Here is a 26,677-nt window from a genome sequence, read left to right as displayed (position 1 = left end):
TGTGTATGGCCCTGCGTGATATCTGCAGTGACAAACACGCCGCGCTTCTGCTGTGCAAGCAAATAGCCCGTGCATTAGTCATATCTGTATAGATTTCCGAGGAATGCCAAGAAAATCGCTAAAGTGATCTGAAAAACAAACAAACAAAAAAAAACTTTCAAGAAGCCCAAGAAATATGGAATGCTTTGTCATAGCTTTGCACGAATTTAATCCCCAGAAGGGCAAGGATTTGAAGTTCCACTAAGTTTTCTTGGTTTAATTTGAAAGCTGTGCTGGTATCACGGGTCACGCACTGGAAAGAAAAACTGGAGATGCTCGTATATACAGACAGAAGCAGCTGGTGAGAACGCTAATGAGCTCTAACAGTGCTGTCAGTGAGTTTGTTTATGTTCAGGCTGCCAATCTATATCTGGTGATGAAACCTGCTAGGGACTCCAAAAAGCAGGCAGCAGAAAAACTTGAATCAGGAATAGGAAGGAGCAGCGGTGTTTCAGCACTTTGCTGCAGCGAGATACTGGTTCGGTGTGAATTTGTGATCCCAGTGAAGCTTGAAGTAGTGAATTCAGCTTATTTCCAACAGGAATCTACTGAGACACCTTTTATAAGGAGGAAGAGTAGAAGGGGAGGGTCAGTGGATGGTGCGTTTTGATTTCTTCCTTCCTCCCTCCTCTGACAAAATAACTGAGGTCAAGTTGCACTGGATTTTACCCTGGTTTTACACATTAGCTGGAAGAAAACTTCATTTAATCAGACCAGGAGTGTGCAATTCTTTTCTTTATGCCCATCCTATGCCCAATTATGTAATCTCCAGCCTATCTGAATCGTGTTGGAGGCTCCCTGCTCCATAAAAGCATCTCCTGACAGCTGCTTTGGTTCCTTGTTTGTTAACTTTAGAAGTGGTTGCCCCAGGTCACTCTGTGTTTAGTGCTGGCTGCCAGACATTGCAAAAGTACTTTTGGAGAAGCATCTGAAAGAATAGCTTAGCCATGGCTCTGATGTAACTAACTGTAGCCTGCTGTACTTACAAACCAGCATTTTAGTTCTCCCCCAAAATACCTAACAGCTCTTCAGAATGCCTCCTGTGGTCTTTGATTTTACATTTTATGCCTGTCTACCTGCTTCCTAGGTCCCTGTGGTGTCCTGAAGAGAAAGGATAGAGTAGATCCATCTTCATATCAGTGAAAAAAAAAAAGGATGATAACACTCCTAGAGATTGGAAAGTACTGATGCTTTTTTTTATTAAAGCAGAAAATCTATTTTTTCCTGCTTCTCATAAAATGGAGAGGCCACAACTGTGAATCTTCTGCATCTCTTAGCCTGGCTGTGCTCACTGCTCCTCTCCACAGATAGCAATTGACATGAGAATTTTACCTACTTTAACTACAGGGGCAAACCAACCAAGAGAAATAAAACAAAATCAACTTTTTCCTTATTTTTATAGTCTTAAATCCTTTCCTACAGCATTTTCTCCTGTTTGAATTTCCCTTAATTCCTCCCTTGCACTGCTGCTTAGCATGCAGGTGCTATAAAATATTCTAGTTGAGAACGTCAGCTCCTTGCTTCTGCTGAGGGATATCTCCTTGCAGAAAAAGGTGCCACTGCAGGAGAGTCTTGCCACTGGCACCCGATGTGAAGCAAATGGCTCTCCTTGTGCATCTCTGCCCTGATGGGAGAGGATTCTGGATGAAATATTGTGTTCAAGAGTTTTATACGTGTATCGTAACCAGAACCAGAATATGTTTGACTGTCTGAACGTGCCCATTTAGTTCTGTTGCAGATGGAAGTAGTCTCTTCTTCGTGTGCTGCTGTATGCAGGCAAACATCTCTATCTGAGAGAGGGAGTTTCCATGACCCCAATTCTTCTGTGTATGCTAAGAAGTTGTTTTATAAATGTAGAAGTGAGCTTCTTCCACCTACATGCCACATGTACTTTTATGCATGTGGATGTACGCACACATGCATAAACATGATTAAGGATGGTAAAAAATCTTATTACTTTGTGCTCGGCCATCACTGTATGAAATACACAACTTTATTCTTGTCACATGTATGTGTCAGTCACCATGGGGACTGTAAAATACCTCTGGAAGAGAAAGGGTGTTTCTCAGCTGAGCCTGATGAGCAGGTAAGGTAATCAGCGTACTCTTAACTGCATCTTAAAGGTCTGTAAAGCACCCCAGTTGTGGAAACCTGTAAGTGTAGGTTTTCGGGTAGTTCCCATGGATACAGCTTGATGGTTACGTCGTAGCATCCAGCACTAATTACGCCATGTAATTGTTGGGAAGAAATCAGTCTCCATAACAACTCCTCTGCGTGCTCCGTGGCCGCTAAGCGCAGTGGCGCAGGCTCCCTGGGGCACTAATACAATTTAGGGAAGCTGTCCTGTAAAAATAGCTGAGACTTGCTGGGGATTTTGCATCTCCAGGCAATGGTAAGCTTTAATACATATGTTAACAGGTGTTGCATAGGGCTGCGTTTGTGTATTCACTACAAAATGGCAGCTGCACAGCTTTTGGGCACGACTGGGTAAGTACATAAAGTTATGTGACATGAATTGATAGATTGAGCCCCAAAAAGATGCTCTGAATTAGTTTGTTTGCTTTTATCTGTATCGAGCGTTGATTTAAAGCGCGTTGTGTACATTTGGTATGGTCATCCTCTTGCACATAAAGATAACTGCAGGACTGCTAGCTGGGAGAATGTTTTTCTGAAGCTATTTTTTTCACCCCAGCCCTTGACACACTCCCCTGTGTATTTGATAGTAGAAAATGACAATTCAAAAGCAGACTTTGTCTAATCTAATGGAAGTTTGAATTGCGGAGGATGCAGGTTCATTGGTTCCTTGGCATAATAGGTTCCTGGTATCCTGGGTTGTTATTCAGTTTCCTGGAGTTCCTTTTATATGGAGAGCCGAGGCTGGGAGATGAATCATAAGTGTGACAAAGAGAAGACAAAGGAATAAGGGCTGGTTCAGAAATTGTTTCCATCAGAAATGCACTGATGTAAATAAAAAAACTTCTATGGGAAAGCCATGCGTTATACAACATCCTGATGTCGAAGGTTTCAGAGCTCTCTCAGTGTAGGCTTCCAAAGATGAGCAGAAAACGGCCTCCTTCCCCTTGCTGGTTCCTGGTTCCTTCCAGGATCGGGATCACCAGCTGCCTTTCTGGTTCTTAAAACCCTTCACGAGTGAGGTGTCTCCAGAGGGCCTCACAACCCTTGAGCCTGATCATTGACCTCTCTGACAGGCACTTGGTGCCACGCTCCAGGTTGCACAGGGCTCTGGGGGAGGCAGACTGAAGGGTTTGCCCCCTGATTTATATCCCATCCCTAAAATACCTGGTGCTCAGGGAAATTACCTAAGCTTCAGATGGTCTCACGAGATGACCACCACCTATTCCTGTCCTACCCATGGCTAGTATGGAGAGGAAGAGGGCAGAGTTCAGCTTTCTCTGTGTGCATTCCCATGAATGGTTTTCCAAAGAGGGCAGGAGGCAACAGGTTGTCTTGGCTGCTGCTTCCTCACCTGTTCGAAGTGAATGGGAGCCCACAGACTGTAGTCATTTCAGCCACTCTCTTCTCACACGTGGGACACTCACATGCTGCTGACACCCACAGGACCAAGTGCATAACCTTGTGACACTGTTCATAAAAGGCATTACTCAAAATGGGTCAGCTATGAGCACATTTAAAAACATTTTTCCAAGTATTGCTTTTTTTTTAAGGTTTCTGATGGAATATTTTGACCTTTTGTAACAGTGAATGGTTAGAAAGCCTTGGAAAGGCTTTTGTTTTTGAATGGAAAATTAAAACCGTGAAGAATAACCCAATTCTTTGCAATCCTTAGCATAACAATAATAATAGCATGTTGATTTCTTTCCATTACATCATTGCTAAAACAGCATAAACACACCAGAAAGTGGGAAAGCAGAGACTGTGACTGTTGTTGGGTTGTACAGAAAGGGGTCAGCAGGAAGATTTAGTTATCTAGTCTGGGAATTGTTTGCTTATAAATTAGGTTTTCCCAAAGGAGTCGTGAGATGGGAAATACAATAGGAAGTGGACTTCGTACATGCACAGAAATCCCAAAACTGTGCGTGTTGTGGGGGAGAGAGGTTGATGGAAACTTGCTATTTTTGCTAACAGATTTAAAAAAAAAAAGTTTCCTATGCTATTTTTGATACTAGTGATATCCCTACAGAGCTCTGAGTTAGTCACGACAGAAAATAGTTTCACATCTGATAATACTGACGGGGATCATAAACACTTCAGGTGTTTCTTTGGATTATATAAGAATGGAAAAAGCAATATTCCTCTTTTTCATGGATCCAAGCTGCTAAGAAACTTAATCACTAAAACCAACTTTTTTTTTTGTTGTTCCTTCTGGATGCCGGCTGAGCCACTGCTGCGGGAGGTGATGGCTCAGGAATTGCCTCGTCTCCCACCTTCCCTCCAAGATCCTGATACTGCAAGGTGGGCTGTTACGGTAAAAGATCCTGCCAGATCTGGCTGCTGGCCCACCCGCTGGATCCCAGCGTTTGGGAGGAAGACAGACACAGGCAGATGCTGAGCTCGGTTCTTCACGAGCAGCCAACTCCTTTTGTGCCAGATATAGACAGCAAACTGTCAGCTTGCCTGTTAGGTTTGCTGCTTTAGTCTGACAGTGAAAAAGAGGGTCTTCTTGCCTGGGTTATCGGCCTTCTCCGTCTCTATTTCGTAATCTCGTAAGGGTTAGATGAGGTAAAGAGGAACTTGGAACGCCAAAAGGCTATTGCTGAGCTTGATGTAAGTCCGAGTGCATTTTATTGCAGTATTTTACAGTGGCAGAGCGTTGGAAGAGCTGGCATTTCCCCAGAAATGAAAAGCAATACTTCTCAAATCAGGCCACAGAAATGCTTCTTTAGCAAGTTGTGCCATATTACTAACCAATACAATTCAAGGTAAAAAAACAAACAACACAATTTGTTTTTTTTACAGGTTCAGATATGCTCAGATGGTTTCAGTGGCGTGGTCCCTGGTGTTTTTTCAGCATAAGAGAACGTTGTATGCAAATCTTTGCAGTACAGAAGTGAAATACTAAGTGAAATAAACCGTGTGCCAAGGGGTGCAAGTCTTCTATAAGCTAAGGTCGATGTGCAGATCCCTCCTTTCCTCTGATGTGCACATCAGCTGCAGACTTGCTGCATTGGGGAAGGATTATAAATCCTCCTGATGCCTCTGACATCAACCAGGGCTTGCTGAAACAAACCCTTGGTCCGCTGGTTCACTCCAGCTGGTGTTTGGGATCTTAATAGGTAGAACACTTCGCTGCTGCTGTCGTTGCTGTTGATAAATGCTTGCTCCATTACACAAATATTTAATAATTCAGATAATAAGAACAAGATGATTATGAAACCTTGTCCTGCCAGCTTCTGAGCTCAGAGGTTTCAAGGGAGAGATGAAGTGGCAGAAGCAGTTTAAGGCCATTGCCGTAGTGGGACAGAAGGTAAGGAAAAGAGACTTGCTGAAAACAGGCTGAAATAAGAGAGGAAAAGGACAGTTCAGCATTTCAATGCATGAAGCTTTTACAGCTTAATTACATGAATTGTGCATCATTTCCCCTTTTTCTCCTCAATACAGGTGAATACTGAGAGAGAGATCAGTATCTGGATTACGTTTTCAGAAAGCCTTGGAAAGGCTTTTGTTTTGGAATGGAAAATTAAAACCGTGAAGAATAACCCAATTCTTTGCAATCCTTAGCATAGCAATAATAATAGCATGTTAATCTGAAAAGATTTTAGATTAGTCCTGGACAATGTATTAATGTGAGAGGACGGGATGCTGAATGACTTTAAGGGACCTGATAGATCCACCTATTGCTGCAGATTTTGCACATGTAGGATCAGGGTCTTGGCTGTCTTGATCATCACAACCCAGACACAAAAAGTACAAACAAAAAATGGCACTGAGAAAAACCTTCTTAAATGTGATAGAAAGCAGAGGCTGTGTACCTACTTCCCTAAGTACTGGAACTGCGTGTATCCAGACGTGGAGATGCAGAGGTTTCTCTGCCCTCTAAAATCATACTGGATGTAATTAAGAACTCTGTTTTCTCAAAGCAGTTGGAAAGCTAATATGTAAAGATACTCCTCTGTGAGACAGAGACTGCTCCTTTGGCTGTTGGTTAAAAAAAAATAAAATTAAATTAAAATATCTGATGATTCTGCTAGACAGAACATTTATACTGCTTCTGTTCTGGAAACATTTTAGATGGCAGGCTTCTGATTTTGTTATTTAATCTACTCTCCCCCTGTTTTTAGTATGTTTCATGTTTTGAATGCAACATGTAGGTGGCTTTAAGCTGGTGAGAAGTTAATCGCTATGAAAGTCAAGTAGATTAATTACGCCAGAACTGAATTTTATCTTTCCCATTAAGTGTGCGAATGCCAGGGCGTGTTTAAGCACTGGCTGCATTTGAGTCACAGTAATGGGAGCTAACCATGCCCTCTTGAACTGTGTTCAAAATTGATTTTGCCATTATTATTTTAATAACACTCAAAAAACCAGAAGTACAGCACAGAGGAAGAGCAGAGCAGAGTGACCAAATCCCCTTCGAGGAACACGTACTTCAGGGACGGTGGACATCTGCGCAGGCATTTAAGCAGACATGAAGCAAAGGATCTCAAAGAAATCTGCTGCAGCTGGTAAGACTGCTGTGTGGCCAGATCCACGCTTTGTGGATCATGAAATTGATGTCACCACGGTGCCAGCATCACCAGACCGTCCTCCAACAACCTGCTCAGGGTGTGTGTCAGGAAGGGTTAAAGGGTTTTCTTGCTTCTCCTCCTGACACAGCTTCAGGAGAGCTGAGCAGAATCCACCTTCCATGAGCAAATTTCACCTCTGGATGCTGTGACGTTCAAATTCACTGCAATGCCTGCTGAATTCCCGCTGTGGTGTGTGCTGGAAAGGTGGCTGTGTCAGCCTCCTGTGAAGTCCATCAGGGAACAAAAGCCCTTAGGGTACGTCTGCACTTCGGTCAGACTGAGGGTAACGCAGCAGGCATGCTCAAGGTAGCTTTAAACCAATGAGCAGAACCGACAGCAAAACCTGCTTTGTTTTTCCCCCTTTTCCAGTGTATTTCACTTTGAATGGTTTCTTTCCTTGTTTGGGCTGCTCAGCTCTTCAAGCAGGATTATGGCATTGCCATTTCCTTTTGGAAGGGACAGTATTTTGGTGCTTCGAGGCCAGAGATTCATTATTTTTCCTTGCAGAAAGCTGCTTAGAATTGTTCCTTGTCTGTGAAACTATGAGCACTGCTCCTTCAAAGGGGCTGTGTTATCACCTGGAGCTGTTGGGTTAAGCAGCATATTTCATCTTTCCTTGTCATTGGTAACAACAGACCCTCAGAATAGGTTTGGGTTATTTCAGAAGGGCTTTTCAGAACACACTGGACCACGTCTGCTTCTGCAGCTGCCAGGTATCTCTGACTTAAAAACTTCTGGCTAATCTGGCCGTGTTTGGTTACCTTAAATATGAATGTAGCAAGGTAGAGGAGAGCTAGATAGAAGTGGCTTCTACTCCAGCTGAAATGAAAAACGTGTGTAAACGAGGAGGAATGGTGTTAATAATAGCTCAGGACACGTGAATTATTGAATATAGGCGATAACTAATAAGATTAACTGTTCCTTTTTTCCTGTTCTGAGGATATTGTTTGCTAGATCTCCCTACCTCGCAGAGCATTTCATGTGTGTGCATATGTACATACGCTTACTGCCAAGTAGATGTGTATGCAAAAGAGATGTAACAATAACATTTGATAAATTATTTCAGTGGCTGTCCCTCGAGAAAGACAAGAATGTGTTGTTACAGCTTCTTGCCCGCTGTAATTTTTGCCTTTTTCATGTTAATGTATTATCTTGATGTAGCTGCTTTCAGCAGCACTAAAAGTGATCCATTTCCCTGGCGATTTTTGACAATTATCTTAGCAGCTGGTTAAAACATGCAGAAGAGGGGCAAAACAAATATTATGTCTATAAAAAGCTCGGCATTGCTTTAATTCCACCAGCAGAATGAAAACAAAGGTTACGTACATCAGAAGCCTTTTCCTGCTGTTTTGAGAAGATGACCTGATGATAAATCGCAAGATTTATTTTGAACAGTGAGTGAACTTGATGAGCCATTTCCAAACGCTGTCTTTGGAAGAAAATACGCGTTTTTGTAAGGACAGAGGTTCTGGCAGTTTGGAGAAGCGAGGTTACGAGGATTGGCTGTGTGTACACAAAGTCAGGAAAACTTTTATAAAGTGTTCTGCGTTCGCTTGCAGCAAGCACCGTATGACATTTAACTTTGCCGTTTAGCAGTGAATCAGAGGAAACGTACTTTTTATATGGTATGTACAGATACAGTTGTACTACTAACAAATCGTGTTCGTATCTGGACCAAATCCCCCGTATCTTTCAGTTCCAGATAGGAAGATTAAATCAGAGCTTAAATTCCGAAAATGGCCTCGTCTGCATTCTCAGCTACATAAACAACGTGTTCCTGAACACCTCAGAAATGTTAGATACTCCAAACCCAGAGCCAGCTTTTGCAGCTCGAAAATCTTTCGCTAAGGTACTTGTGAGGTCAGGGAGGGAAGGGATCAATGATTGCTCGCTCAGGAATGACACATTTGTCTAGCCAGTGCTGGCTGGGCTGACCTGTCCAAGGATTGACGCCGTGCAGTCTGTGAGACCATCACAGCTGCTCGGTGGAGGATGAGAGGCAGCAAAGGACGTGTAGTCCCACATTTCTGCATCTCCCAGGATCCAGGTGTCTGCTTCGTCAAGAGCCAGGCACCTTTAGGATGCCATTGTCATCTCCTGTCTTTATGCCACGTGTCAGACTTAGCAGAATTTCCTTATGGTCAAGAAGTAGGTATAATTGGGAAGCAGGACCAGCTGTAATCTTGCTGTTCATAAGGTTCCTCAGCAAAGAATTATACAGCCTATGTATTGTGTTGTCACCTATAAAAACTGTTTTCTGTCTTTTTTTTTTTTTTCCTAAAAATAAATGATTTCTAAATGATTTTTTTTCCCTAAGTTTTTCAAACAACTTTTAGTAAACAAATTTTGCTTTCTCTTCTGAACACGTGTTGTCATCTGACCGTAAAGTGATTAGGAGAAAGGAGGGGGTCTTTCACATCAGGAGTTGTGTCGCAGCCTATCGAAGTTCTTGGGGAGCTTTGAGTTTGTGGTAACAGCGTTTCCGTGCGTTCACGAAACACTTCAGCAGATTCACAAATGCAGGTTGACTTTTGCATGTTGGATGTGCTCCTGCTGTGCACCAAGTTCTTCCACGTATTAGGGTATTTGGGCTTGATGCACCTTACTCTGGTACCGAGCACTTTGATGCTGCTTTGGTCTTGTTGCCTCTCGTGTCCTTCGCAAGGCTGCAGTTATTGCCTTCAGGGCTGACAGATTTTGTGAAGAACTGGAACTGTTTCTGATGGAGACAGCAACCGCACTCTGCCATACCCAAATTTTTGTTTACTTCCAAAATTACTTGTAAATGAATCAGCGGTTGGAACTACAGAAATAATTGAGATGAAGGTAAATAGGTGTTAATCGAATGTTCCCTTCAAATGCATGTTGTTTCCACGGATCAGCAGAGTGACGTGGTAAATTTAATATGGTTTATTTTAAGAAGCAACCCCCCCCCCTTTTTTTTTTTTCTTTTTTTGTTTTCTTTTTGAGCAAGGAAGGTTTTGAAATGATTTCTTGAGAACAACTCCAGCTCACATGGAAGTGTTTTGTTAGATGATGCTGCACTCAGATTTTTTTTTTTTCCTAATCGCCGAAAGCTGCGTCAGAATTTTGTACAAATGTTTGCAGTATAAATGCTTTTAAAATGGCTTTTGCATGGTCACAGTTTCTACAAGCACGTAGGTAGCCGGAGTTCATGGAGCTATTCCTGTGTCTAAAATCATTTGGGTTGAACCATCTGGTCTGTATCATTTGGGACAATTAGTGTCCATATCATTAGGTGGAATTTGGACTGTATGTCAGAATCTTGGGGACCTTTGCTTTAAGCAGGCTGGCTATGCCTAATGAAAATTTTCCTTTCCATCTCCTACTTTTAAGGATTCAGCAGGTAGATTTGGAAATCGCTAATTTAATTTGCCCTTTACTTGGTTTCCTTTGTCTTGCAAGCTCATTCCTTTTCCTAAGGCATCTCAGTGCCTAGGAGGACAACCGTGACCTTTCAAGTGAAGAAAGACATTACCACACTTCGCCTGATTTTTATTCTAAAGGACATTCAGGACATCAGTGTAGGTGTATTTTCTTTTTTTAACTAAGTACACGTGCACTCAAAACACTTCAGGAAATGCTGAAGTGCAGTAAAAGGAAAATAACCTTCTGAACTTTATGTCTAGATGTCAGAGCCTTCCCCTGGAACAAATGATAGGGTTAGCTTCTCCTTTCCACGTTACACAAACAATCAAAGGTCGACATTTTTAGCAGCGTGTTTTCCTTTTGTTTTGCTGCTTTTTTTTTCTTTTTTTTTTCTTGCCCATGCTTATTTCATGTGCTATTCCAGCCCACATCTTGTTTCTCTTTGGCACTGAGGCACCCTTACATAATTTTTCAGAAATACAGGGCTGTTCGGCAGCAAGTCCAAAAGGCTACAGCCTGCAGTAGCATTTTTGCAGGGTTTTGGGATGATCGCAGTACAGTGGGGTATTGTTTTTCGATAAGGCCTGTGCTCACTGGGTTCCTCAATGCCTGTTTCTCTGCTCCTGGCCTCCTCTCAAGTTTCTGATAAACACGACTCTACAACGGAGTGGGTGACACCGCTTTAACTTCTGTCCCTTCTCACTTACTGCCCTTCTGTGGCTTTACATTATCGCCCCCTTCCCCCTCCAACCATTAGGCTGGGGCTGGGGAAGCGATGCACCAGCCTCTCTCCTGCTGCTGCTTGTGACCTGCGGGTTCACAGACCTGTCTTGGACAGCACAGCCGTGGTGAGTGTGATGTGTGTTGGCTAACAAATCCTTGGCTCAAGCTCCATTGCACATAGCTTACTACGAAGAAGCATTTACTTCCCTGCCGGACACGTATTAATGTTACAACAAGTCTGTAGGAGATGAAGGAGTGAGGTTTCTGCTGCATCCCCTGGGAGTCCGCTAGACAAACAACTGTGAGGAAATCTTAGCTGATAATTATTTAAATGTTTGGTTTCTTAATTTCATCATTTTCCTTGGGCAACTTCGTATTATCCTAAATAGTTCCCTTCATTCCTCGGCGCTTGTGTTTCCCAAGTATTTGTAAATCACTACCAAGGCTTCCTTTCCCACAGGCATTGCTTATCCGAACTGTTGACTGCAAATCAATTCCTCCATCTAATGACTCTGTCACTGTTCTCTGAACTCTTTCCATTTTACATTATCCATCTGGCAACAAAATGTCCAGCCCCGAGAGCAGGCTGCAGATGTGGTAGCTCCGTAGCTGCTGAGACAGGGATCTGCTGCAAACCATCCTACCTCAGGGGTTAGCAGTTTCTGGGATTGGTACTACAAAAATATAAAGTCATATAAAGTAATTTCTCCCCATTTTCTCTGCCCAGGACACCTTGGTGTAAGAAAATATTTGAGGTAGAAACACGTTGAAGTTACATTGTTTTTATTTACCCCAATCCCTTTTTTATTTTTTTCCTTTTTCCATCTTTTCTACACCCACAACACATTTGAGGCTCTCATTCTCATCAGAAATGGGGTTGGAAGAGGCCTTTAAAGGTCACCTAGACCAACGCCCCTGCCACGGGGAGGACTCCTTTCACTCAATTAGGTTGCTCAAAGCCCTGTTTAACCTCAGTTTGAAACGTGCTTCCCAGGGATACCTTGTGTTCTTGCTCCGAGCTGGTTGCACAACTCTCATGTCCCCACACGTCGGGTCGTCTTCTGGCCTGCCTCACGCAGGGCAGAGGAGAAAGGAGGTGCCTCTGCAGAGGAATTCCACCTTCAGCAATGTTCGGCTGCTTGGCATAGTCTCGTTGCATTTTTCCTGTCATTGACTGTCTATTTTTGGACTCTTAATAGTTATAAAAGCAAAGTAAAAAAAAAAAAAAAAAAAATGTGTCTGCATATATGGAAATTTAATTTCAGTAAAAGCGTTTCAGTTTTCATTTGTGCTATCACAAGGTCACTAAGTTGTTGTTGTTTTTTTTTTCTCCTCTCGATTTTACAGGTTATCACTGCTAGCTTATCACCACTCTTCTTCGTCATGACTGCTAACGTGCCAACAATTTCTTGGTAAGTACCCATCTGAACAATTTTCTTAACAGTAGAAATGAATTCCCACACGGTGTTGCATGTGGAAATGCTTTTCAAATGGCAGACTCTATTAGTGCTAGTAGGATTGTGCACGTAAGGAGAACCAGGTGTGGTGGATTCGGTACAGCAAGACGAATAGAAGAGCGTTTCTTCTCCTTCTGTGGGAGAACACGGACATTTCGGACGTTAAGCACCTCCACAATTCACTCAGCGTGTTTTACAGCTCGATAAATGGATCCAACAGGCAAATAAATGACCTCCTCAAAGTCATGCTATAAATCAGAACTGGACGTGAAGCGTGGGAGTCATGGTTTGGTAACAGGCTTTTTAGCCGATAGAGTGCATTCAGGTTTATGAACAGCCCCTGGTGCTGTGTGTCCTGTGAATGCATAAATAGAAAAATAAACTACTGCTAATAAACTTTTTTTTTTTTTTTTTTTCCAAATCTGTATCTGGATTTTGTAACATTTGGCCACGCACTACGAATCACCTAACCTGAGGTTTTTAGGTCCTGAAAGTAACATAAATAATGAACGTATCTGTATCATTACAAGAAACTTTGCTTTGCTGCCCTTAGGCCAGTGTTACGCTTTCATGGCTACAATTAAGAAGTATCTTTATTTATTTTCAAGTTCCATTACTGTTTGTGCCTCGGTAGTGCCTTGGCTAAGCTCTGGAAATATTCTTAGACGATAGCAGCTGCACAGCACTCATGAGATCATTAATCACGGAGGTTTTTAGCATTGCTCCAGTTTTGTCATGGACGATATCATATGTTAATTCCTGAGTGATGGGCAAGTGCAGTTAGCTGTCACTCCCACAGTAAACAGAAGCCAAAGGATTTGCCAGATGGTAAACCGAAGGTAAATAAAGGGTTGGCATCCGGCCATGGGTTGTAGATCTGCCTCATCCCGAAGTTATAATGATTGTTTCTATTGGCCTAGTAATCCAGTTAAGCATGGATTGCACGGGCTGGTGCATACCTGAAACTTCCAGTCCTGCAGAAAGGGATTCTTCTTCTCCACTGATGGGGGACATAAGATATTATAAACAACTTAAATGCAGATGCATTTTTACAGGATAGCGTTGTACAGTTTAATCTTTGGTGTAGGATTGCCAATCTAATTTGTAGAGTGCTACAGCAGCGATAGATTATTTTTTTTTAAAGTCTTTGTCAAAAATGTTGTAGAGAACACGTAAAAAGGAAAAAAAAAAAAAAGTCATTTCTAGGACTCTTGGTTTTAGTTTTTCCTACATGCATTGGGATAAAAAAGAATCCATTGTCCAACCTTAGCTTCCAGAGGCATTAATGCAGAGATGTGTTAAGAACTGGTGCTGAAATCTAGGCAAGACGCGGAGTTAACCCTCTCCGAAGAGAAGTGCTCAGGTTCTTGGTGATTTCAGGATTTCAGGCGCACAGACCAGTGTGTTTTAGATCATTTTGACAAGCCTGCAGCCCTTGCAGCCCCTTGCTGGCAGTCCCACTGGGGAGGCCTCCTGTCTCCACAGCAGGCTGTCAGCACCCACCTCCTACCGTGTAACTGGGAGGCGTTGTGTCACGGCTGTACAATGGTTGTGCCTCCCAGGAACAAGGGGAGTTATGTGATTTTTAAAGCAGCTCACCAGAACTAATCATATAAGCGAATGTAATGCTATTAAAGACCAGAGCCTTCAGCTTCACATGCATTTTTTTTAGATGAGGGAAAAAAAAAAAAAACACCCTTACAAATGAACTTCATAAAAGTTTGTTTTGTTTATGAAGTTCATTAAGGAGCTTTTCTGTTTCATAATCTAACTAAGCCATGAGGCTAAGATGAAAGGTCAATGTGCTTAGCTTTGCGCTGGTACAAAAGTGGAGAAGAGTCCGTGTCCTGGCATATTCCTCTCGGATGTGATAGCAGGAAAGATTTGGGAGATTTTAACTACTGCACAAATGCAGTTGGGTTGATAGATTATTTCAGTGGCTGGTTGTGCTTGTAAAAAGCATCCATCCTCATTTGGATTTATGACATTCATCCTGCTTCATGCCTGAGTCTTGGCGAGAAGCGTCAGAGCCACCGCTGTGCTGCGAGCAGCAGGGGAAGGAAGTGCCTGGGCACGCGTGCTGCTTCAGCCAGGGCACTTCTCCTCCACCAGCTTCCTCGCAAAGAGCAGCAAACACAAGGATTTCTACCGGCCTCGCCAGGCCAGTGGCAACTCCCCAGAGCAAAATGCTTTTTCCAGATCTGCTCAGCTCACAAAACCCAGGCTTTACATCCCCTTCTGCCTTCCTTTGCTTTTCTTGCTGGCATGTGGGCATGTAGTTACTCTCCTAACTACCTGCAATATTCTCTATGTAGGCTTGTGCCTTTTCATGTCATTACCATCAGCCCTAACGTACAGAAAGGGTAATTTCTGGTGAGATCTGTAACACAAGACATTTATTTTTTCAGTCTCTTATCAAGACAAATGAAGAAAAAATCACCTGGGATACTGTCTCTAGGTTGAAATGCATTTAGGCAAATTAATACCGTTCTCTGAATGTCGTGGGGTGCTTGGCCTTGTACCAAGTAAAGGGACTTGCCTGATGCTGAATTTGTGGTTTGCTTTGTTTACAGCCTTGTGATCAGTGGGGTTGGAGAAGCCTTGCTTGTGTACACTGAAAGGACAGGCACGTAAAGCGGAACCAGACCTCGCCAGCTGGAAAAGAGCTGACTTGCAGCCTGGAGAGCCTATCATGAATAAAATGCAGCAGCAAGAATGAAGAAGTGCAACCAAACACAGGGAAAAGGGCTTTTTATTTTTATTTTTATTTTTTTTTTATTAAGAAGGAAAAACTTTGCTATTAATAGTGCCGGTAAGAGGGCAGCATAGCTGGTAGGATGATTAGGAGCCTCTGCCTCAAAGCACAAGATTTCTGATTGATGTGGTAAAGGAAAAACTGTGCTGTCTCATGCCATTGGCCTTGTGCAAAAACCTCTCAGTAGCAGCTTTTTGCACGGGGAACTGAACTCAGGAAAAGCAGCATTCCCCACTGGATGCTCCCAGTTGTTTTTTTTTTTTGTTGTTGTTGTTGAAAGCTGCCAGTAGGTTATACCAAACACCGTCAGAGCCCAAATCCTGCCTTGCTTTCAGTGTCAGGCAGGATGGACTTTGTTCCCAACTGTTCTGAGAGCAGCGAGCCGCTGCGCACAGGTCTGTAGTCACGTCGTCTGAGCTGGCACAGTGACCGAGGCCACGGGGCTTCTGGAGAGAATTCCCTCATGGAACTGCGGTGGGTTGACAGCTTTGCCAAATGGGGAAATCAGCAATAAATCTCAACGTCTGTAGTGCTTGCTGTTTGTGTGTTTTTTCCGCCTCCCGTTCCCCAAGATTCCTCTTGAAGCCTGTGAATTTGTGTCATCTGGAAGGGGTGGAGGGAATTGTCCTGTTCCCAGCAGTGGTTTGTCTCTTGAATTGTCGCAAGAGGCAACAAAAGATTATAAAACTTGAATGGATGTCATAAAGAGTCTAAGGCAATTTATCTCAAGAGTTCTTAAATTTAATTTCTGGTTGCTTAATGGATGTTAGAAATCAGCCTTGATATATTAGCGCCTGGGAAAGCAATTTATGCGAAACCGGTGTTAAATGTTGGCTTGGCAATATTGTGAGGAAGGTCTACACGGTAAAAGGAGCTTGATAACAGATCTTCAACGAGGAGACGGACTCGTCCCACCTGGCATTAGATATCTAAACTGCAGTCCCTTAATCCAAGTCGACAAAAATTTCCTTCATGGTCAGTGGAAGGAACGGGGCGCCTTCGCAGAGAGGAGAACAGCGGTGCCTCAGGAAGGAGCCCCAGGTGATGGCCTCCATTTTGCAATTGGAGCTGGAACCTCTGCTGTGGGAAAAGCTCTGCGTGTACCGCTCTTCTTGCATAATTTTCATGGGTAGGTTGCAGTCTGGATTATTTTTTTTTTTCCCATGCTCTCATTTGTCCTACTCCTAGCAGCACACCAAGCCCCAGAGCACCCATTTGCCCGACCTGCTTCAGAGGGGGATGACCCCTGCGGGGGGTCAAAGACCCTGGTCTTGGAAGAGGGGCCCTCCCAGCAGCATCTCCCAGGTGAGAGCAGACACAAGGAGCGTGTGTGACACAGAGCAGCGTGGTAATTGCCTGAGGAAACCACGGCCTGGTCCTTAATTCAGCCCTGCCTCGGGAGGAGAGAGATCGCGAGGCTAAAAACACACCTGGGGGTTGCTATAATGAGCTTTGAAGGAGGAAACCTCATCGCGCTGCCTTCACGTCTGCTGCTTCGGATCAAACCACTCTGTCAGGGATAGTGCTGGATCATGCGGTACCTTCTTGATCTTATCTTGCTTAGTTGGCTCGTGGCAGGGCTCGTACGATCTGCTGGGGCGGCGTAGAGAGGCTCTTGAAGTCCAGCACCACAGACAGAACTGTATCAGAGCTGTTGGATGAGCACGTATGCATTTGTGTTCTTGTTTCCCATCCCTGAACAAGAGCTGAAAGATTCAAGAAGTGTGATATGGACACGGTTCGTGCTTTGAAACGGGTGCTGGTAGTAAATATTGCAGGAAAGTTAGACCTGCCCGAAACCTTAATCCTGTGCCAGGGGCAGGCTGGTAAAAGCACAGGTCGAAATAGTTTTGTGCCGGGAGATAAAACGGGAAGAGATTTTCTCCTGAAAATGCGTTGCTTATTTCTTTCTTTTTTGATTAGGGCCCGTTACAAATAGATGGCTGTTTAGTCCCAGAAAGCGATTAAAGCAGCCCACAAGGGTTGTGTAACTATTTCCATGGCAATTGCCTCGTGTGAGGAGTGTAACCCTTTGAGGGCTGTGCTTTGGCCTTGTGTAAGCTTTGTTCTCTGCTAGAAAAGTGGCTGTTTGGGGAGAATACTGGTGAAAAGGATGGGTTTCTTGGTTGTTGGGGTGGTGTTTCCTTCCTTACTGTTTTTTTTTCATTTAGTGTCTCCATTTTTGTTCAGAGGCTTCGGATGCTGGACAGACACCGAAGCTACAAATGCCATCACGACAACTTTTCTTCCCTTCTTGCACTCGTCTCTGCACCCTGTCTTCAGCACGGGCGCTCCGTGGGCTGGTTGTTGATGATGAAGAAGAACAGACCGCGTGGGGATTGACACCGATGGCCGTAGCCTCAAGACCTGACGGGCTGTAACCAAAGGAAATAAATCTCGAGCGCCTTACACAGCGCAAGCCCGCGTGGCGCAGCTGTGTTGCAGTGCTGTGAACAGGCACGTCCTATGGGCGAGTGGCTTGCTGCAGCCTCTCAGATGGAAAAAACCTGGTCTGTATTGTTTTCTGTCAGCTTAAAGCAAACAAACAAACCCAGAAACCAAACCCTCTGCGGTTCTCAGACCTGCAGAGAGAAGTGGTCTGCTTCAGCAGGGCGGGCGCTGCGCTGCGGGGCAGTGCCACTGGAAACGGTGACGGGGGAACCCTTACCCTCCCGATGCACAAATGGGTGGTAAAGCTAGAAAGTTACTGCCCCTTCCCTTCCAAATCTCTCGTGTGTTTTTTATTTTTCTCGTTTACGAAAACGGGGCACGGGGGCGCCATTTCTGGTTCAAAGTCTCTCGTGTGTTTTTTTTTTCATCTTTCTTGTTTATGGAAATGTGACACAAGGGCACCGTTTCTGGCTCAAAGTCCTCTTTGAAATCACGGAAAGTTGATTTTGGAGGAGCGAACGCAGGGGACAGCAGCGGGGGTGTTGCTGTGTAACCTCTGGCTCCCAGCATCTGGGGCCGTAAGCGCGACTGCTGGGGAAATGCCGCGACTTCCCTCAACGAGAGGAAACGCCAGCCTGTCACGACGTGATTCAATAAACCACTGCGAGTTAATAAACCACGGCACCTCTGAAAATGATGCACGTTGAGTCTGCTTCCCAGTCGGTCACGATACACCCTTCACCTCCTGCAGCTGTCAGGCTCCAAGCAGTGCCAGGGAATGGACGGCACCAGCTGCCCTTCCCCGTAGCCCTTTCATCCAAAGGTAAAGACTGTAAAGGTTTATGGCTTTTAGGGGAAAAAAAGAGAAGGAAACGCGCTCTCAAAGAGCCAATGGTGTCTTTTCTGTTGGTCTCCTTCCCCAAGAGACTTGGTGAAATCTCTTCACGACTATTTCTTTCATGAGCTGGCAGTGTGGCTGTCTCACCTCAATAGGAGGGTCCAAAGTACTCCGAAATATTTCTGACCACTCCAAAAGCACGCCCCTGCTGTAGGATTCTGACGTCATTTTCCATGCGATGGTTTGAAGACAAACAGCAGAGCGAACCCATGGCATGCATGGGATTTCAGTGGTAACATTCTCTCAAGTTTTGGAGTTTGGGGTGTTTTTCCCTTTTCCCTTTCCTTCATACTGGGTTCCTCTCTTCCTATTTCCTATGGTAGCCTTATGTAAATCAATATAGTTACAGTTACACTAAAAATAAATATTTTTTAATTTTCTGGCTCATTGCTACCCAGTTAACTGGAAAAAGAAATATATGAGGACAATATAAAGTCAATCAGTCGCTTTAAAAACAGGAATTCTGCCTTCTTTGCCAGCTGTTTATTCACCTTTTTTCCCCCCTTAAAGATCCCCTTGGTAGGATCTGAGATCATTTGCACTTTGAGAAGTCCATTTGCTGATTTTCTGGATGCAGCCCCGGGGTTTCCAGGGCATCCAGGTGCCTCGATGGGCTCCCCCAGTGTCTGCAAGGTCTTCAGCACGGGTTGCTGCTACCACTTCTGCCCTCTGCTCAGCTGCTTAGTTCAATGAGACCACAGGGTGATATCGCTGGGACTCCTGCCACCGTCTGCTGAGAACAAAAGCAGTGGGGATGCCAGGGTGTCATCAGGTATGTCTCAGGTCTTCAAGAAATTAAGGAGAGAGGGAGAATAACTTGGGTGGTTGGCGAACGTAATGGCACAGTGAGAGCTGGCCTCTCCTACACCTTCAAAAGATCAGCTCAGCAAAGTGCCTGACCTTCCCGCTGGTAAGGAACATTTCAGCTGCTCATCCTTGTGGCCTTGCAGACTTTCATGCTGCCCTCCTTGATCTTTCCAGCTAAGGATCTGCTCTGGGTCACCGACTGCCATTTCTTTAACATTCGTCCACAATAATCGCGTTGCCGCCATCGATTAAATTCACCAGATATTTTTCTTTCTGGCCTCCTGCAGCTCTAATCTGAAAGTTTCCATTTTCCTGTCCATGGACACCATCGCAGCCTGAACAGAGTCCAACTTTCCACTAATGGACGCAGCAGGCTTTTAAAATAAATCAGGCAGAGGGTGGGGACTGCAGCTCCGGATGCCGCATATGAAGGAGTCAGCCAGCCCCAGCTCCCTGCACCGCACCAGCATCTACCTGCTTATCCGTGGGTTTATTCAAATAAGACGAGGTGAACCAAAAGGAAAAAAATAATAAAAAAGAGCACTTTACATTCCTGGTCTCATCTTTGTGGGAACAGAAATACCCACAGAAATACGCCAGCTCCTAGTTGGCTTCCAGTCTGTGCTCCTCACCAGAGAAGGGTATTTCAGGATGGCTGGGAGGATGTTGCTCCAGGAGAAGGCCTTAAATATTGAGCTCTCAGAAGCCCTCTGGATGTAGCTCTTCAATGATGTGCATCTGAAAGATGTGTATTTAAATGGCTTGCTTTTGCTTGAATTGGTCTAGTTCTGGCTAGAAAACTGCTCACAACAGAAGAGAGGTTGGAAAAAAACTACTGATGTTTAGAAATGTGCTGGACTTTGTCCATCTGAAATGAGTGCTTTGATGATTCTTTAAGATGCTTGTGGTCTACAAAGAGCTACGGAGCAGCTAGTTTGTGGGCTGCATCACGGGAGGTCAGGGCGTAGAGCTGGAGGTCTGTACCACTGGCTCCCTTTTGGCCTAAAAAGCAGAAGGTAGGTTGCTGGCGGTCGTAGTTCAGCCAAGCTTCAGTACCTTTTAGAAAGGAGATTGCCTTTTTTATGAGGAAATGAATGATGATGGTCTGTGGGCAGTCACTGCTCCAGTTCTCCTTTCTTTAGGTGGGCATGTTTTCAACGTGCCTCGGTTCTCCCTTTTCCTCTGGGGATGCTCACGTGGACAAATGTGGCGATGGCCCCTTCCACCCTTTCTCTCCAGACCTTTCCCAACGAAAAGGCCTGCTCGTGGCAGGTTGATCACACGGAGCTGACTGCCTCGCTCGCTGTGCTCTCACCCACAGAAGTGGGGGGACGTGAGGAAGGTGCCTGGGGTTCAGCCCTTCAGCTGGAGGCATCGCTCTGCAGAGACCCCGCGGGGAAGCAGGGCAGGACAGGGAGGCAGCAGGCTCCCGACGGGTAATCCAGCTTGGATGGCAACAACTCAGTCATTTTTGTCACCCCATTCTGGGTGGGATGAGAGCAGTTTAGAAATAAAAGCCTTTTATCTGGCTTTTTAAAACTTTATAGATACTGTGTTACTACAGTTTTTGTTGTTGTTGATTTTTTTTTAATCTTTTTAAACTAAAAGTACAGTCGGGCTTCTTTGTTTGCCAGCAGAAAATATCAACAGAAACCACAGACTCCCATTGTTTTCTGCAGATTTGTAACTTTGTGACCCATTCCTTCCTCCCTCGAGCAGTTTCAGACCCACTCAGCCCTGCAGTTTTCCTACATCTGTTCTCGGTGCTTTATCTCCTCTCCCCATCCCAAGCAGCTGTTTCTTTGAGACAACGCTGAGAATCTCCTGAACCAACAAGCAGGATCCATTCCTGGTAAACCCCTCTGCGATCACACGGGACTTGTCAGTGACTTGTAAATAAACCAGGCTGCGTTTTCTCCCCTTCTGCCTCTTCACCCTCACTCTCTCCCAGTCAACCCCAAACGAAAACCCTCTGGGAAGCAGTGGGGAGCAGGTAAACTCGTGATTCTTGGCTGTGTGTGGTGGGATGGAAGGGCGAGTAGGTTATGGAGAATAAAGGCTGTCTCAGGGATGCAGGTGAATTAAAAACGAGCGTGTTTAAGCCTAATGTCAGCGGATCTGAAGGCCTGGCTTGCCCAGCTTCTCCCTTGATGGCAGCACCCACCGATGACAGCGAAGGCAACACTTCACTGGGCTCGGAAGCTTTTCTTTTAACTCTGAATAATCTCTGCGTGCTGTTTGCTGATCCTCTGGGTGGGCGTTTGCTGCCAGTTTATCCACAATGCAATCTGGAGAGCGTGCCAAGGAAGGTAGGAGAGTCAAAGGAAGAGGGGAGAGACACAGAGCAAGGGGCATGGAGAAGCTGGCAGCAATGAGGGCTTCAAGGGAAAGGCGACAGCTTAGTGTGACTGGCAGCTCTCCACACGAGGGAAGAGAGTCGCTTGGGTGTTTTCCTCTCACGTTTCATGGTTTTGCTGCTTTAGAGGACTGTTTTCTTCTCATGTCTCCGCTCTCCTTTTAGCATCTCGTCTAACCAAATACCTGAACGTTGTCGAGAATATCCGCTGCTGCTGAGGAGCTGCTGAGCCCGTAGTCCCCATGGGGGAAGATTTCACTCTCAGTTAGGTGAAATGCTGACAGGAGTTCAAAAAGTTACAAACTAGTCACAAGTTAGACTGAATCCAAAGGCTCCTCATGGTTTGAGGAGCCAAGTCCTGGAGCTGCTGCCTGAGCGGCCTAGCAGGGGCCAGGCCCTTCCCTGCCCTAAGGCAATGCTCGGCAGGACGGGGGAAGGGCTGCGTGACAGGCTAGAGGAATTCATAGGAGGGCTGAATTAGCTTCTGATGGTCACCAATATTTAGGTCTCTCTAAGGGATGGAAGATTTTGCCACTCAAGTCAGCAGCACCTCCTTGCCCTGCCTCGCTTTGAAGGCCGTTTCCCAAGACTTGAGTCCCTGCTCGCTGCCAGTGGCTCTCAATATAGGTCCTGACATTTGCCACTGGGTTCTGGACGAGGTTATTTATTCATTTTTTTGGTTTGTAGTCAATGGAGAGAGGCTTTTTGAGCTCACCAGGACCAGCAGTCCTGTAGGCCGAGGCACTGCTCTGGCTGTAGGAACTCGCCGTGCAGCCGGAGCCAGGTTCAGGATTTCAGAAAGGCCTCTTTACGTGCAAGCCTCGTTGAAAGGACACATCTGAAGTTTCTCTCTTCTCTTCACTTCTTTCCCCTGTACTACAGAGTTTAAAATGGCAGCCAGAAGAGCAAACCCAGTCCAGATCCTCCTCCCACACTCCCTCCTCCTTCCCCAAAGGCGCAACCTGGGACAGCTTTCGGTCTCGAGCAGCGCTGTTGGCGTTGCTGCTGTGATTGCTCAGTCTCTCGCTTCTCTCAACAACTTTTACATTTTTTTTTTTTATCTTTTTTTTTTTTTTTTTTTTTTTAATGTTGTTTCTGTGTTTTTAACGTGGCACTGGGTGCCAAAATCCGCTAGCGCTGTGGGAAGGTGTTATCTTCTCCTAGCAAACTGCTCACTCCTTCCAGGGAAGCTGGCCCGTGGGCTCCGTGCTGCGTGGCTGAAGCAATTAGATAAAGATACTTCATTTAAGCACACTACAGGCTATCCCAAAGAAGCCACTGCCTGTTTGTGGGTTGTAACACCTGGGCTAAACGTGAGTGGCGTACCCCAACTTCTCCCATTAACAAGGGTCATGAGACTTCACCTCCTGAGACATCATGCTTGGGGGCCTGCTTGTGCCTCGTGCTTCTGCACATGGCCATCAGAAGGTGATCGGGGCTGGAGGAGAGACCCTGGAAGTGGGATACGTGCAGGGAGATGAATGTCAGGAGCTGCCCTGCGCCCTTGGGCAGTCGTGCCACTGGCTTATTACTCGGTACCTTGATGTCCCAGAGGAAGACAAAAACCAAAACCACTTGACACATACAGACGAGAGAGCTGAATAATTTTACTTACTGTCACCGGTGGAAAAGAGTGTTCTTTTCAAAATTTTTTAAAACTTTTATTATTTTTTATTTTTTTTTTTAGAAAAAGGAAAAAAAAACTCTGCATGGTAGAGTGTATGGTAGATAATTTCCAAACAGAACAAGTGATATGGAATGGATCATTTCCCACACTATTGAAAGTTGAACCTAAAATCATCTGTAAATCAACACTCATTACCATGTAAGACAAAGGCAAACAATCAATTTTTTTTTGTTGTTGTTTAGTACAGATTTCTTCTATCGCTTCAGCCTGAATTTTCCAAGGGTTGGGGAGAAAAGGGGGGCAAATGCTGCCCGTTGTCCTAACCATAATTGTACTGACCCAGCTTTGTGCTTTGAGATCTAGCATCGTATGGCTTTATATACGTTCCCTAAGTGAACAGTGCAACATCATCACCATCTGAAGTGTTCATTCCACATTCAGACTGTAACTCAACAGCACTCCCAAACCCTTTCCCGCCCCCAAAATGACGAAACCAAAAAGCAGAAAGTCTCCAGCAAGCAGATTTCCTCCCAGAAATCCGTGTAAACTGTAGCTCAGGGTCGGGTAGCAGCACAGAAGACAAAAGAGGTGACAGCATGATTCAATAGCGTCTCTAAAGACTACTGTAAGACTGTCATTCTTTAGTCTGTATCTTGCAATCACAATTTTTTTTCCCTGCAATACTATAAAGCAACATAAAAAAAAAAAAAAAATAAAAAAACCGAGACTCCAAAGCAAAACGCGGAAGCCTTTACAGAAAGGCAAAGCTTCCACTTAGCTTCGAGTGGTCGCTCTTAGGAACAGATCTCTGCCGTCAGAAGCAAATCTTGGATGTATATACATGATTTTGGTGGGGAGGGATGCAGCCAGGGGTGGGAGGGCCTCGTAGCGGAGCCGCTGACGGTTTTGCTTTGCAGCCCAGCCTGCTACACCACTGCCCGGGGCTGAATCAGCCGAGGGGCAGCCGGGAGCAGGAGGACGCGGGGATTGCAGCGGCCTGGGGAGTTGCAGCGGGGCGGGAGGTGCACGCTTCTCTCTTTGCCCACATCCCCCCAATCCTGTTGGAATGTATCTGATCATAATTAGGCAAGTGTTGGCAATCACTGTAAGCCAGCCCAGTGGCCCTCCCCCTTAAAATGGAGGGAGAGCAACAGCATCAAGCGAATTCCCGTTTGTCCTGACACGTTTCGTACAACCTTTCCAGATCCTATAGAGTATTCATACGCAGGCGTTTTTCATACTAGAATTTAAAGGAGTCAAAGCTGGTAAAGAAACTGGATGTTTCCTGGCCTAACCGAAGGAAATAATAAAACCGGTTAAAAGTAAAAGCGAAAGAAAGTAAGCATTAGTGTGTTGACATCCTCTGCTATGTCCCACTTCTCTACGCTCTGCTCACAAGCCCTTTCTGTACTCTGAGCAAGCACTCCCAGACTTAGAGAGGTAAGGCTTCAGCTAAAAATCTCCTGCTTGAGATTTTTTTTTGTTTCAATACCATCAGTGTAAGCATCTGACCTCACTGGATCCGTGCGGGGCATGTTGAGGGCAAGGCTTGTTACTGAGTGAATCTGCACGAGAGGAGGTTGGAGGCGGGCGTAACCCCGCTGCGCAACGATGGCAGGACAGAGTCCGTCAGCGCGGCGCGAGCATGGGGAGCTCGGCTGAGGCTCCCCTGGCTTTCTGGGTGTCCCGTCGGAGCCACGGAAGCTGCAAGAAGTTTTCCTGTAAAACTCCAGTATTGAAATGTCTGAAGGAACTGGACCTTTAACTCGAATGGGCACGGGTTTTTTAGGTTTTGCACAATCAATTCTTGTTAAAAACCAAAACCTGAACAGCTGATGCCCCTGCTGTTGGAGCCTTAAGACACCTGTTATACTGCTGAGCCCTACTTTTTTTTTTTTTTTTTTAATAAAACACTGTTTTAAGATACAGCACAATAAATGTGCTTATTACGCACTCTAACATAGAGCACAGAAATACAACACTACAGAGTGCAAGTCTAACCATCTCCACAGTGGGAAAAGTGCGAAGGTTAAAAATATGCATGTGGCTTAACACAAGATATTTTTTTAAAAACATGACATGGAAATCTCATACTAATGCTTTCGTCTTTATCACAAACACGACTGAAAACTTATGGTCAGCTGCTGATCCTTCTCTCATAATAGTAGTGTCATCCTTTCAAAGGTAAAATGTTGGAAAGATCAGAGAATTAAAATGACAAAAACAAAACAAAAATGTCCAAAAATGATCCCATTTACCACTTTTCCAGTAGTTATGTTTTTCAAGAAGTAAACACGGAAGGTCGCCTTGATCTTCGCCATCAGGAACTGATCCACGCTGAGCCAACCACCTGCACCGAGATCAGGCCAGTGGCACGCACGCACACACACATGGATGCACACACAAACACCCCACAGGAAAAAGTGCACTTTCAATTGCTGATACAAAAATAGATTGGCACATTCTTTCTTTTTTTTTTTTTTTTTTTTTGACACAGTGAAGATATCCTCTTTGAAAAGCTTTTTCACAACGTCAGGGAGTCCTTTTGTAAGTTGCAGCAGGTCTGTAGAAAAAGCGCTATGAGAATGCACTCACGTGGGCTTTCGGGGTTTGTGTGATTGAGGGAGGGGTGGTAATGAAGGACGCCCTTCGTATTTCTGTCTGACTGATGACAGGTAACTTTTATGTCTGTAGTCCCCGCAGGCAGGGTCAGTTGCCACCCAGTTTCAGCACGTTCACCGTGTGCCAACATCTCAGTCTCTACCTGCTCTGAGAAAGTCACGACACGTCAATTTGTCAAAGCTGAGAGTCTTACGTCAACGCAGTGTCTCCTATCAGTCGCTGGAAAAACTGGTTTGGAAAGGGAGAGAGTGAAGTCTTAGGAGTCTGATTTTGCATTTCCAGTAGTAACTGCAGCTCAAGAGAGCCGAGTGGGAACAGTCCAGAGCCCCTTCCCAGGAGGGCAGCCAGTGCTAGGAGCTCTGGATCAAGCGTCTGTAGTGTGGCATCACTTCGTGCTCAGGAAGGTGGAGAGCAAACTCCAAGGCCACCAGCACTGGGAATTCGAAGGCGATCAGCTCTCGCCTGTTCAGCCGAAACTTCTCTTCCAGTTTCTGCAACAACAGGAAAAAAACCAGACTTTTGTGAATGAGGATTTGACTTCCTAGTGCTTGCTTACAAATGACATTATTAAAAACGTTGAAATAAGCATGTGCTGCTGTTGTTAAGCATCTGCCTTGCTGGGCTTGCAAGGCTCTAGATTTTGAAAATGATAGTTGAGGATTTCTGCTTCTGCGAGCTGATCCTTACCACCACACTGTTCAGCAAGACTTTTAACTGACCTAAACGTGCTGAGCAGCAGCTCATGACCACACAGTGTCATGTTGCTTCATATTCCCCCTTCCCTTACTGGTCAGCAGGTGATGAACTACTGGGATGAATCAGATGCACCCGCTTCTTACTGGGGAGGCTGTTTACAAAGTTCAGCCAGATGTGCTGTTTTTGTCATTTCACCCATTCGAGGATTT

At 45.0% G+C, this 26,677-nt stretch overlaps 2 protein-coding genes across 3 annotated transcripts in view; one reads left to right on the top strand and one right to left on the bottom strand.

Moving 5' to 3' along the window:
- The window catches only part of TMEM241 (transmembrane protein 241), a 46,441-nt gene extending 30,839 nt beyond the window's left edge, over positions 1-15,602 (top strand). The window contains exons 14-15 of the mRNA XM_032182736.1: positions 12,207-12,271; positions 14,890-15,602. Of these exons, the coding sequence (XP_032038627.1) occupies positions 12,207-12,271; positions 14,890-14,950 (126 nt within the window). The 3' untranslated portion in view covers positions 14,951-15,602. The remainder of the gene's footprint in view (positions 1-12,206; positions 12,272-14,889) is intronic.
- A 9,451-nt stretch (positions 15,603-25,053) lies between these two features.
- Positions 25,054-26,677, bottom strand: part of CABLES1 (Cdk5 and Abl enzyme substrate 1) — a 52,751-nt gene continuing 51,127 nt past the window's right edge. For both annotated transcript variants that reach the window (XM_032182752.1, XM_032182753.1), the window contains one exon: positions 25,054-26,263. In XM_032182752.1, the coding sequence (XP_032038643.1) occupies positions 26,123-26,263 (141 nt within the window). In that variant the 3' untranslated portion in view covers positions 25,054-26,122. The remainder of the gene's footprint in view (positions 26,264-26,677) is intronic.

Source organism: Aythya fuligula, chromosome 2 (genome assembly GCF_009819795.1).
Source record: "Aythya fuligula isolate bAytFul2 chromosome 2, bAytFul2.pri, whole genome shotgun sequence".
Classification (NCBI taxonomy): Eukaryota; Metazoa; Chordata; class Aves; order Anseriformes; family Anatidae; genus Aythya; species Aythya fuligula.
Note: the sequence above shows the minus strand (reverse complement) of the source record. Positions and strands in the feature narration are given on the sequence as shown.